The sequence below is a fragment of the Typopeltis vanoorti genome, chromosome 3 (assembly GCF_054136105.1).
Source record: "Typopeltis vanoorti isolate ZY-2024b chromosome 3, IOZ_Tvanoo_1.0, whole genome shotgun sequence".
In the NCBI taxonomy this organism is placed as follows: domain Eukaryota; kingdom Metazoa; phylum Arthropoda; class Arachnida; order Uropygi; family Thelyphonidae; genus Typopeltis; species Typopeltis vanoorti.
Genome location: NC_143551.1, coordinates 169,606,307 through 169,619,643, shown reverse-complemented (window position 1 = coordinate 169,619,643; position 13,337 = coordinate 169,606,307). Strand labels below are relative to the sequence as shown.

Sequence of the window (13,337 nt, the reverse complement as noted above, 5' to 3'; positions counted from 1 at the left end):
TGTTAAGCTCATTGGGTTGTCTTGACAAAATAACTTGGCTTCATATGAATCTTATGAATGTTATGTTCGGATGGTTAATCCTCTCTACATAGTTTTTGTCAGCACGTGTATTCTCTCATTGTTTGTTTTGTGGAATGAAAATCCTAGTTTTTGAGAGGGAAAAACTCTGCCTTCCTCCATATGAAACTAACTCATTTTTAGTTTAAAAGCCCTTTTAAATATTCCTTGCATTCTACATAGGATTTGAACCTAACTTGTTCCATTCAAAGGACATCATTAATACTGACTTATATGTATTGTATGCGATTTTTGTTAGATATATCTTCATCATATGTGGAATCCTCCATCTCACCAGAGTTGTATTCATTACATGTTGTATAAAGGATGTTAATCAGATTATATCAAGGGATTGTGTGTGTGTGTGTGTGTGTGTGTGTGTGTGTGTGTGTGTGTGTGTGTGTGTGTGTGTGTGTGTGTGTGTGTGTGTGTGTGTAATTCAGTGCAATGATAAGATAAGTCAGCAATAGTGACTTGAATGCTTTTTTGGATGATGTGGTTTTTTGTATCAGACATGCCACTAAATGGCATAAAAACTATCTCAGGCAAGCAGCTGCTCTTTGGCTAGAGCTTACTTGTTGATATAAGAGGCTGACAGAGGATGATAGGAATTGTGCAGTAACAAACAGGTTGCAATTGGTCAGATGGCAGCACAGTGCAACAGTAGTCTGCATTTGAATATATTGGAATGATTGGACCATGTAACATATGGAATAAACAAAAAAGGTTGTCCAATGAATCCTGGTTCCCATTTTATTCTGTAATGGCAAGGGACACACTGTAGCAATAGCAGCACAATAAGTAATAACTGAATTGTGCATGGATGACCAGCAGCAGCTGCTTGAGTTTTCACCTGTTTAGAGGGAAATGGATGAATAATGATGATCTGTTTGGTGAAGCAGCATGCATTCTCAATAGGTTCACTAATCAGAATGTAGTAGAATTTTTTATTTTCCTGATTGTTTTTATAGTTTGTCTTTTTATTGCTAATTTTCATTACCAAATATGGCTAAGGATGGCTCTTGAAGACTGTAGAATATTTATTTAAGAATATTATATCATCTGCATATAGAATAAAAAACTAAGATTGATATCTTTTTGAATATCAGCCATCTTCCTGTTGATCCTTCATTTCTAGTGTACAAATTGCAACTTATATGCTATTTCAGTTTCAGAACAATTAATTTTATATTAATTGTTACAATATCAAACACAGTCTTCTTTGGGTGCAACAACAGATTGTGTAAGGTAGCTGTTCCAAAATTATAATTTATCTTATTATTATTGGGTTTCCAGCAGTAGTCTATTTAAGATAACAATAGCATGAATTCAGATTTACCAAAATTCCTGTTTTGTACTTGGACAGTATATGCAATGACTACCAAATTCAGAAGTGCATGCAAGCACTAACACTGAGTAAATGAAGCTGAAGCAAGGTAACCATAGTACCTGAAGTGCTAAATAGTATCCTTAGTGGACTAAAATTCATGGTCTTGGCTGTTGGGCTGAAGTTCTGAGGATGAGTGCCTCCCAAATTAGTAGCAATTAATGCATCCAAGTTTGTTGAAGTTTGGAAAATTTCTTAGGTCAAAGGCACATTCCAGGAATAGCATTTCATAGTTGGATGACTATGGATGACAGGGAGAGAACATTTCTTAATGATATTCATGCCATCCGGATTCATAAAGGTAAGGTAAAAGAATTAATTATCTTAGTTGGCACTAATAATCTGAGAGGTGAGAAGTATTTAATGAGGGAGGATGTGAAGGAGTTGTTGAACAAAGCAAAAATGAACAGCAAGAAGGTGAAGATTGTAAGTCTCCTATGATAGAGGTGAATTGAGGAGGATGGCATTGATAACAAATAAATCGATACACAAGTTGTGCAGAAGGAATGATGGAGAGTTTGTGCACCTACGGCCAGAGTCTGACAGAAAGGATTTGTATAATGCCGACAGACTGCATCTAAATGGTTTTGGTGTTAAGTGTCTAGAGAGAGCTTTGTTCACTGAGCATGCTGAAGCATAAATTTAGGAAAACTTAAGCAATTAGGGTAGATGCAGGTGAATATATGTGAAGACATTCATGAGGTGAGTGAGTGTGGGAATGACCAAGTGCAGAATCTAGTTTCTCCCCAAAAATATTGAATAGGGTAGTCATTTCAGGAAGTAAAGGTGGTTAGATGCCTAAAGGGATGTTGCAGTTTCTGTATACTAATGCCAGAAGTATCAGGAACAGGAGGGAGTAATTTTTGGTATTGGCTAGTGCAACCTTGCCAAAAGTTGTAGGCATTAGTGGGACTTGGCTAACACCAGATGATGTAGTTGCAGGGATAGAATGTGAAGGTTTTAGTATTTTCAGAAAGGATAGAGAAGATAGAATGGGAGGAGGAGGAGGGGGGGGGTGCTGATGATAGCAGATGAATTGCAGCCAAAATGAATATGAGATAGGTAGGAGGGTTGCTGTTCATTTAAATCGTTCTGATGTGAGATCAAGTCCAATAAAATATATGGTTGGTTGCTGCTATAGGCTAGGGGGTGCCAGTGGTGATCTGGAAGACATGCATCAGCAAATTAGTACGAGTGCATGTTGAATGATTATTATGAGGGGACTTCAACTGTGAAGATATAGATTGGAAGAAAGAGAGATCACATGGCAGGAAGGACATAGAATTTATACACCTATTGAGAGATAATTACGTGAGGCAGCATGTGATGGAGAAGACTCTTTATTGGACTTGGTCATAGGATCAGAAGAGCTATCCACAATCAAAGTGACCACATTGCCTCCTATTGGGGAAAGTAACCATGCAGTCTTGACTTGTCTTGGGAGATTGTGAAAAATGAGCCCCCCAACCATCTCTCTTAAAACTTTAATCACCTGTCTCACTTCTTCACATCCTGAAATTTCCATTCCTAGAGTTTGCATCCTTGGAGGTACTGGTACCATTATCTCAGGTGGGGAGAGACTAAAACTTCTGTGTTTGAGTATAAGAGAAAACTTTCAGTTATAAGACTGAAAATTAAATATCCCATGATAAAGAAACAATTCAACACCACCAGCAATTGTGGGAGCTTAGCTACCATATAATGGCATCTGTGATACGGCCAAATGTAATTCCGTAATGCAGATATTAACTGCATTACCAGCAGTCTTAATATTTACTTTATAAAAAAATCCAGTGCTAGTAGGGAGGGGCACCACTAGCACCAGCAAAATAAAATTAAAATATCAAAGTTGAAAAACAAAAGAAAAACCAAAGTACTTATCTTGCCAAAATCTAAGGTGTCATCAGTGGGAGCCAGACCCAGACGAGATACCAAGGTTTATATATGTCCTTATAAGGACTGGCTTAAAGGGGCAGGATTTGTCATCTTCCCCGTTATCTGTAGAGGGCAGTGTAGGGATAAGGTGTTATTGAGCTGTTAAAGCTCTGATCATGGCAGGAGGATAACAGCAATAGCCAAGCCTCAGTTAGAACTTCATTGGCTATAGCATTGCCATCTATTATCCTCCAAGAGTATTAATCACCGCATCTCAAGGTTGAAATAATGCAGAAGTCATATATATTCCATATACAAGTAGTGAAAAGGTGCATCATCTTATTAAATTACTCTGGATCAAAGATATATGTTCCGAGTTTTTTTTTCCAAGTGAGAAAAGTGAAAAGCTAAGATTCTAACCAAGTGGGGGAATAAAAACTTGGGACATACATATCTATCTTTGATCCAGAGTAATTTAATAATAAGGTGATACATGTTTTACTACTTGTAATGGGATATATATGACTTATGCATTACTTCAACCTTGGTATCTCCTCTGGGTCTGGCTCCCTGTGATGAGACCTCAATGAAGGTTAAAACTGGTCTGGGTAGTGGCCCTTTCCGTAATGCATAGTATTATAAACTTCTGAAAGGGTGATGATTTATGGTTTTAATGGTGCAAGGATAGCGAAGGTCATACTGCACCATATCAAAGTTATGGCGATACATAAGATAAGACAATCACAAACATCCATGCCTGCAGCAGGATTCAAACCCATGACCTGCTGGTTGGAGAGTGGGTACGGCAACCAGACCAGCTTCTACATGGGGATGTGCTTTGCATTATGGGATACTAAGGCAACTGATGTGAATTCATTACCCTCTATATACAAGTAGTCCAGTCACGAAGATGCTTCACATGCAAACTTTGTTTTCTTACACTTGGATAAAATATTAAACTAAGAATATAATTTTCTGGCATCTTTAATTTATTTATATATAGGCTGTTGACTTCACATTGATCACCTTAATATTCCGTAATGTGAAGCACTTACTTTTGGGCATGTATATTATTCATACATTATGAAAAGAGTCACTATCCAGATCAGTTTTGACCTTTAATCAGGTCTCATCAGTAGAAGTCATATATTCTTCTACATTAATTCAACATTGGTATCTTCCTGAGTCTGGCTCCCACTGATGCTGTTTGCTTTTCTAAGAAAATTGTTAAAAAAAAGTTTTTAAAGTCAAATCAGTTGTAAATCCTACACATAATTTTATAGATACTACAATGGGATAATTTACCTTCCCATTTACTATGTTTGGCATGCTCTTACCCCTCCCCCCCCCCATTACTGCAGAAATTTACATTTCTCTATTTTCATATTGCTTGATGTTTGTTATAAAAACTGTGTTTCTCTGTTCATTTTTTTGTCTTTATTATCCCACATTATTTGATATGCTCAGTAATATTCACAAAAATAATGTGCTGAGCAGAAAAACGTGGACAAAATAACATAAAATGGAGAGGATTTTGGCATAAGAAAAATCTTATGCTGTCTTTTACAATAAAATTTTAATAATAAATGACTTGTGATAATAAGAAAATGAAATAGTGATTGTAATTTCTGTTGATTTCAGTTTTCTACTTACAAATAATTATTTGCTATTGTAATTATTTTTTTAGGTACTACAGTACTTTCAAATGTTACTGCCACCTCAAATATATCTGCTGTAGGTACTCCGTCAGCATCTTCCAGAATAGAACCAGTGCAGTCTAAAAAGGTAAGAAATATATTTAACCCTGTGGAAGTCATGGCTGATCTGACAGATACAAACAAATTGCTTAATATAAATATCCTTACACATATCCAGTGTATAGCGCTTGGAGGTCATGACTAGCTGCGCATGCATATATTACGAGTGATATTCCATATTGTTTATGTGGTCAGTTTTGGTTTAACACGTGTTATGTAAAGGTGTGTGATATTTGGTAGTAAACTGTCGTAGACAATCTTATACGTTGGTTATGCATTATTAAATCACTTAATTATAGGAAACCCACCCATACAGGTACATTCACCAATCACCCCCCCCCCTTCACAACAATATGGAGTGGTGAAAACACTATACAACAGGGCTAAACTAATCTATTCTAATGATATGGCCCTAAACACTGAACTAAATCATATCCTCAACACTTATACTCAGCCAATGGCTACCCCCCCCCCCCCACAACAAGGATTACTCTAAATCCATCCCTACACCCGAGCCGAGGCACCTCAGAAAAAATTACCAAAATCTTAAAAAAACATGACTTGACCTCCTGTTACAGACCATACAGAAAATTGGCATCCCTTATCCGCTCCATTAAAGACCAACCACTTCCCCTAGACCTACCTGGTGTATACCAGGCCCCTTGCAGCTGTAAACTGAATATCAGAATTTCGGAACACAAGGACTACATCCGTTTTCACAAATACAGCCATTCTGCTCTTGCAGACCATGCTCTGGATACATGCCACAGAATATACGGTGGAAGAAAGCTACAGTAATACACCGTAGCAAATAGAAATTCAAAAGACTATTTATGGAATCAGCCTCAGCCCTAAGAAACTCTCCAAACCTCAACAAATTTGGTTGTATGAGACTGCCCCAAATTTGGGAGGCTTACATCAGCAGACCTTCAGCCCAACGGCCAAGAACACCTACTTAGCCCGCTAGGGGGCACCATCAAGACTTTTAGGAGAACAATAGCTTTATCACTTTATTCTCAGTTACTGTGTTGTAGTGCCTACGTGACGTGCCTTTTTTTTGTAAGTTCCTTTTGAAGATGGCAACGTGACGTTGCCGAAATATCAGAAATATTTATTAAAGTGTAATTTAATTTATATTTGTATCTACGTTGTCAATTCCTTAAGTGATTTAGTAATGCATAACCAATGTATAAGCCACGGAAGGCCCACCAATACGGTAAAATGAAGTTGAAGTTGTCTAGACAATTAAATCATCTAACTTTCCTAAAATGCTGCCGGGGTAATCAGGTAATCCCAAATTGTGTAAAATTCAAGCACCGTTTTGTTTCACAAAAAGCTCTCCGTATCTATAACCACGCCAGCTATGCTTTGCTTCAGGAATAAATTTCTGCCATGCGGTTTCTCTTAGCGGACATTAACAAAGCTATTCGTGCTTTTGAAGAAGAGCTTTCGTCCATTTTAAATCACGAGCTTTGGTCAATTTTACATGCCATCTCATGTACCGCTGCAGACAAAGAATTTGAAAAAGTACAAGGTCGACAGATGAAAAAATTCGAAAAATTAAAAAATAACTCGACCGTCAATCCAAAACTTCCTACCAACACCTTAATCAACCTTTCTTCAGTCACCCTGAAGCACTCGATGTGCTTTCATGTGGCCACAACTTCGCCATTGCTCCCAGAAAAATACCTAGTGAGGATATTATGATCCAGATCGAATGCGGAATCCATCACCTCCCAAATCAATCGCCAACAGTGTAAGACTGGATGCAGCTTTGTCCTCTCCAAAGCAAGACCACCAAAAAACCAACATATCCAACAAGGAATATAAAGCTCTGCAGGAAATGAGGAATAATAAAGAAATAGTTATCACCAAAGCGGATAAGGGAAATGCAACTGTAGTACTTTACACAGGTAAGCTTAATGCTCCTTTATTAGATTTCAATCCCACCAAATCAGAAAACTTCACAGGCTCCTTAAGAAAGTCACTTCTTGGCCTGTAGAAGTTACCAACAGATTAAAGCCTTTTAATTCCACCCCCCCCCCCCGAGTATTTATGGACTCCCAAAAATACATAAAGAAAATGTGCCATTACGTCCCATGGTGGATGGCATTGATTCCCCCACATACAAATTAGCTAAACATTTGGCCAAAGCACTCACACACACTATACTGGCAACACACCATCACACATAAAAAAACTCAGCCCACTTCAAAACCAGCATAGAAAACCTTACACTCCAACATACTGACATAATGGTCAGCTTCGACGTTCTCCTCCTTATTCACAAATGTCCCACTCAAGGAAACTTTAGAGCTAATCCAAGCTAAATTTTCTTCCGATATCTTAGCCCTATTTCAGTTCACAATGAACTCAGGCTATTTTGTTTGGCAGGAAAATTCTACAAAGAAATAGAGGGGACAGCCATGGGTTCACCACTCTCCCCACCCTTGTCCAATTTCTTTATGGAGACCTTTGAAGAAAAAGCCTTAGCCTCTGCTCCACAAAAACCAACCATATGGCTTCGCTATGTTGATGATGTGTTCGCTATTTGACCACATGGCTCTGATACACTCCTCTCCTTCTTAACACACTTAAACAACCAATACCCTAGAATCAAGTACCTGGAAAAAGAGAAAAACAACAGCCTCCCTTTCCTAGACACACTAGTCACCCACCAGCCTGATGAAACCTTGGTTTTCTCAGTTTATAGAAAACCCACCCATACAGGCAGGTACATTCACCAACAATTCCCCCCCCCCCCCCCCCACACACACAACAATATGGAGTGGTGAGAATGCTATACAACAGGGCTAAACTAATCTGTTCTAACGACATGGCGCTAAACACTGACCTAAATCACATCCTCAACACTTTCTCAGCCAATGGCTAACCCCCCCCCCCCCCAAAAAATCCAAAAAGTATTGAAACCTACAATCCCCCCCCTCCACAACAAGGATTACTCTAAATCCATCACTATTCCCTACATCCAAGGCACCTTGGAAAAAATTACCAAAATCTTAAAAAAACATGACTTGACCTCCTGTTACAGAAAGGCCTTACAGAAAACTGGCATCCCTTATCCACTTCACTAAAGACCAACCACTTCCCCTAGACCTACCTAGTGTATACCAGGTCCCTTGCAGCTGTAAAATGTCTTACTTTGGCCAAACAGGCAAGACAGAGAATATCAGAATTTTGGAACATAAGGACTACATCCGATTTCACCAGTACAGCCACAGAATACGGAATGCTTCATCTGACATTATCAGCTTGTGTATAAATTTGAGATCTCTCCTTGCTAATTCTTGAAATCTGACTTCATATTGAAATCTGTGGGAATAATCTGGAGGCTTCAGCTGTTGCACCAACTGAATTTTATACAGAAACAGGTTGAAGGTTTTCAGAATACACTGGAGTGACATCCGAGAGACTCCAACCTGTCCAGACTGCCTTCAAGTGATGTGCTCTGGCCTTCTGCAACACTTTCCCTTACTTCCTCAACTGTGGCTTCGTTTCTAGCCGAGCATGGTCTGCCTGTTCGTGGAAATTTGCTTACTGAACCCTGTTCCTCAAAACGACCAATCAAACGTCTAATCGTTGATTCACTTGGAGAATCCCTTCTGCCATAGTTGTGACGATATACTCATTAGGTCAGAATTATTGATCCTTGGTTTTGATAGTAAAATTTCACAATTTGTGTTTGCTGTTCGGTCGTGAATTTTTCATTTTTAATCTCTAAAGTTTTCTTTATGATATCTGTAAAGAAAAATATAAAAAATTATTAATCCTGGTATAATCCTTTATCCAAGTGTAATTAAACAAAGTTTCCACCTGAAATATTTTCAGGACTGGGGGCAACTCACACATAGAAGCCGATGACTTTGCATCACTTGCCTTAGTATCCCATAATGCTATGCATTATGGGAATTTGTTTGCTTACACTTTAATAAAGGATTAAACCAAGTATATATAATTCCTTGGTATCTTTAATTTATAGTATAAACAAGTGGAAAAACTTCCAACATCCATCTCTAATCTAGAGTATTTTAATAATAAGGTGCGATACCTTTGATACTCGTATAAGAAATTATGACTTTGCCATTACTTCAACCTTAGTATACCTTTGGTCTCATTAGCACTCACTAATGAGACCTCAATAAAGGTCAAAATTGTCTGGGTAGTGACCCTTCACATAATGCTTAGCATTATACATACCCATAAGAATATGTGCTTTGCATTATGGGATACTATAGCAAGTGATTTGAAGTCATTAGCTTCTATGTACGAGTTGCCCCGGTCCTGAAAATACTTCAGGCACAAACTTTGTTTGCTTACACTTAGATAAAGGATTAAACCAAGTATATAATTTCTCATCATCATCAAATTCCTGCCATGTACCCTCAAGGGGTGTACAGTATCTTTCATTTAAAGTATAACCAAGTGGAAAAACTGCCAACAAGTTGTATATTGGATTAATTTCTACACTGCAGTGGAATAGGAGATTCAAAAAAAAAGAAAAAAAAATGATAACAAAACAGGAATCAGCTCTGAAGTGCAGACCCTCTAAATAATCAGAAGGGAATTATGAAGCACATGAAAATTTTTGGTATCTAAAATATCAATTCTAACTGTAGGAAATGCAAGAAGCCAGGTGATTGGCTTTTCTGTGTGTGTGTGTGTGTGTGTGTGTGTGTGTGTGTGTGTGTGTGTGTGTGTGTGTGTGTGTGTGTGTAATAATGCAATAAATCCATCTAAGTGCAAAGAGGTAAAAGCAGGCCAGGCCAAACTTTTGGCAAGAAACAAGAAAGTGTGACTGACATTTGGATATACTGATAATTTATGTTCAACTATTTCACGTTTTAGTATAGGCAGTAAAGGTTGAAATTTCTCAGATAGCCAATTGTGATATGTTTGATTCTTCTCTCGTACAGTTTTGGCATACTTGAAGATCAGAGGCTTAGACACCAAGAGAGATGAGAGATTAAAGTAAAATAGGTAATAAATATATTTCCATATCTGTAAGAATTGTTTTAATGATTTAGTGCAAAGTTTTGAATTGCAAGACAAAACAATAATCCAACCAAAGAAGTGAGGTTTAGAAATCGCAGTGATGACCTTACCAGTTATTCTTATGATGCCAGATAACACATCAACATGATGAGAATTGCAGTATCAGTGATGTTCCACTTGAGAAGAGATTAAGAGGAGAGAGAGAGAGTGACTCTTTACATTGTCACAATTTAAAAGGGTCATCAATTGAAGAGGATGTCAAATGTTGTTAGGGGGTGGGGGTTAGGATCATCTGATATTGGTCAACATTTGAGTGAACATTTGCACATGAAAGCACACCTGGCCGAATAGTGGTAGCAGGATTATTATTTGCTTGTTGACTTCAGAGTCTTCTAATGTATTACCATTAGATTTTTCTAGTATACTATTTTGGGAATCAGTCCAAAAATAATTGTTCAAAGTTGTATGCTCAAAAAGAAGAAATGTGTTTTTCCTTGATGTCTGATGAAATTCTATAAATGAGTGGATACTACTCCTGATGCTTGTCTGCTGACTGGAATATATATCTTGGGCTTAGATATATATCCCCCCCCCCTCCTGCCAAAAAAAAAAAAAAAAAAGGATTTGTTTCCACAGAGTACCAGAGGTCATGAAAATCAGTTTCCATCAATGTTTTAGACTTCCAAGATTTAGCCTTAGTGTTAATCACTGCAATTTTGCATCCTGTCTTGGTTACCTTATGGAGAATATCAATAGCTTCCTTTTAGGCTCAGTACTCATATCAAAAAAAGATGGCAACAAAAAAGAAAGCATTTGCCCAGATATATTCATTTTATTTGCAATAGTACACTTAATGCTGTTCACGAAATTCAGACACAGATCTTAGATATATAAAAATACTATCACACTGCCATACCTTAGAATGGTTGTTAAAATAACTACATATTAAAGTTATGCAGACAAAACTTGGCTGAAGATGAAGCAGAATGCAGTAGGGACAACTCATAAGAGAAAGAGAAATCAAGTTTTTGGAAGTTTATTTTGCACTTGGTGAGACTATAATAAATTTAGTTTAATCCTTTATCCAAGTGTGAGCAAACAAAGTTTATGCCTGAAAATATCTTCAAGACTGGGGCAAGGTGGTACATCCGTAGGCAACAGGCAACTCGTAACAAAGGTGGACCAAGCTTTCCCCAGTCCTGAAGATATTTATACAATTGGTTAGACTATAAATTTATTATAGTCTAACCAAGTGCAAAATATACTATCAACATCTTTCTCTAAATCCAGAGTAATTTAATAATAAGGTGGTACACCTGTTGGCAACTCATGTAGGTAAATATGACCTCCACATTACTTCTGTCTTAGCATCCCCACTTCTGGGTCTGCCTTCCACTGATGAAAGGCTCTGCTTGGAGTAGGTTTTTGCCTGTCTCTGAGTAGAGCCACCTCTGAGATTATGGCTCTGTCTGGTGGTGGGGTGAGCCTGCCACGGGGTAGAGCCATCGCTGAGAAGTTCTTCTTGGTGAGGGGTGAGCCTATCACTGAGTGCAACAAAGCTGAGTTGGGCGATCTTTCGGGTTGTCTAATTTTTAGAGAGGTCTTTACTTAAATACACCTCAATAAAGGTCGAAGCCGGTCTGGTAGTGGCCTCTTCCCTTAATGCATAGCATCATACATGTCCACAAGGAGATGTGCCTTGCATTGTGGGAGATACTGAGACAAGGAGTGATGAGAGCTTGGTCCAATTTTGCTATGAGTTGCCTGCGAATGTACCACCTTGTCCCAGTCCTGAAGATATTTTCAGGCGCAAACTTTGTTTGCTCATACTTGGATAAAGGATTAAACTAAATTTATTGTAGAAATCAAGTGTGAGTGCACAACACTTCTGTCAAAAATTTCATGGACTAGTGTACAGCCAAGTGTACCCTAATTTGAGGAAAATCCCTTTCATAGAATCCAGTGAGATTATTTGCTAACACAGGACTGGAAATAGTTGTTAAGGTTTAATTTTGCATAGGTTGTGGAAGTCCTTAATGTTCATAATTTTTTGGAAAATCAGTTGGATATACCACCACATATTATGAACTCTTTTAAATTGGAGTTATCCCAGTGTTGCTAACCAAGGTAATAAATCTAATCATTTGACAATTACAAATTAACGTCATCATCATCATCATCAAATTCCTGCCATGTATCCTCACGGGATGTACTGGATATGATAGTACTAGATGAAAAAAAATTACATCATTACTAACTTCATATCTACAATTTTCCTCCAAATCAGTCTGTTACTTGTCAAGACTCCAACATAATCAGATCTTATATTTCTATCGTCTGAGGCACTTTGTACCGTATCAATTCACCTATATCATGGTCTTCCTCTGGGTCGTTTTGCTGCCAACCTGGCAGAGAACACTTGTTTTGCTAATCTTTCTTTGCCCATTCTGTTTAAGTGACCATACCACCTGAGATTAGCTCTGCTAACGCATTTCTGGATGCTGACAATGTCAAGTTCTTTAATTGCCATTGATGCCATCAGTTCGTGCCTATAATCTTTCTCAGGACTCTCATATCTGTCGTCTCTAGTCTTTGGTCAAGTGTTTTACTTCTGACCCAGCTCCCAGAGACATAAGTTAAAACTGGATGCTGACAATGTCAAGTTCTTTCCTAATATGCTCGTTTTTAATATGATATTGCCATTGATGCCACCTGTTCACGCCTATAATCTTTCTCAGGACTCTCATATCTGCCGTCTCTAGTCTTTGGTCAAGTGTTTTACTTCTGACCCAGCTCTCAGATCCATAAGTTAAAACTGGTTTGAACACTGTCTTGTATACAGCTAATTTAGTGTTCCAACTAATTTCTCTCTTATTCCATATGAATTTATTCAACTGACTTCCCACCATACCAGCTTTGCTGATTCTGTTGTCTATTTCTATATTTAATTTACCATCTTCACTAAAAATCGTGCCTAAGTAGGTGAAATGTTTTATTTGTTCCACAGGTTCTCCATTCACAACACAGTTGATATTTTCAATGATTCTGCCTATTTTCATTGTCTTTGTCTTTTTATTGCTGACCTTCATACCATATCTATTACAACAGTTATTCAATTTAGTCAGAGAATCTTGCAGACTTGTAGCAGATTTATTTAGAAGTATAACATCATCTGCATAAAGCAAAGAGCTGACATTAACAACTCCAATTTTGATATCATGTTTAATACCACTTTCCTTCATAATGTG

The 13,337-nt window shown here is 37.8% G+C and overlaps 1 protein-coding gene across 4 annotated transcripts in view; it reads left to right on the top strand.

Moving 5' to 3' along the window:
- Nucleotides 1-13,337, top strand: part of ICA69 (islet cell autoantigen 1-like protein) — a 196,201-nt gene that overhangs the window by 174,193 nt on the left and 8,671 nt on the right. For all 4 annotated transcript variants that reach the window (XM_090390956.1, XM_090390958.1, XM_090390957.1 and 1 more), the window contains exon 11: nt 5,007-5,104. In XM_090390956.1, the coding sequence (XP_090247082.1) occupies nt 5,007-5,104 (98 nt within the window). The remainder of the gene's footprint in view (nt 1-5,006; nt 5,105-13,337) is intronic.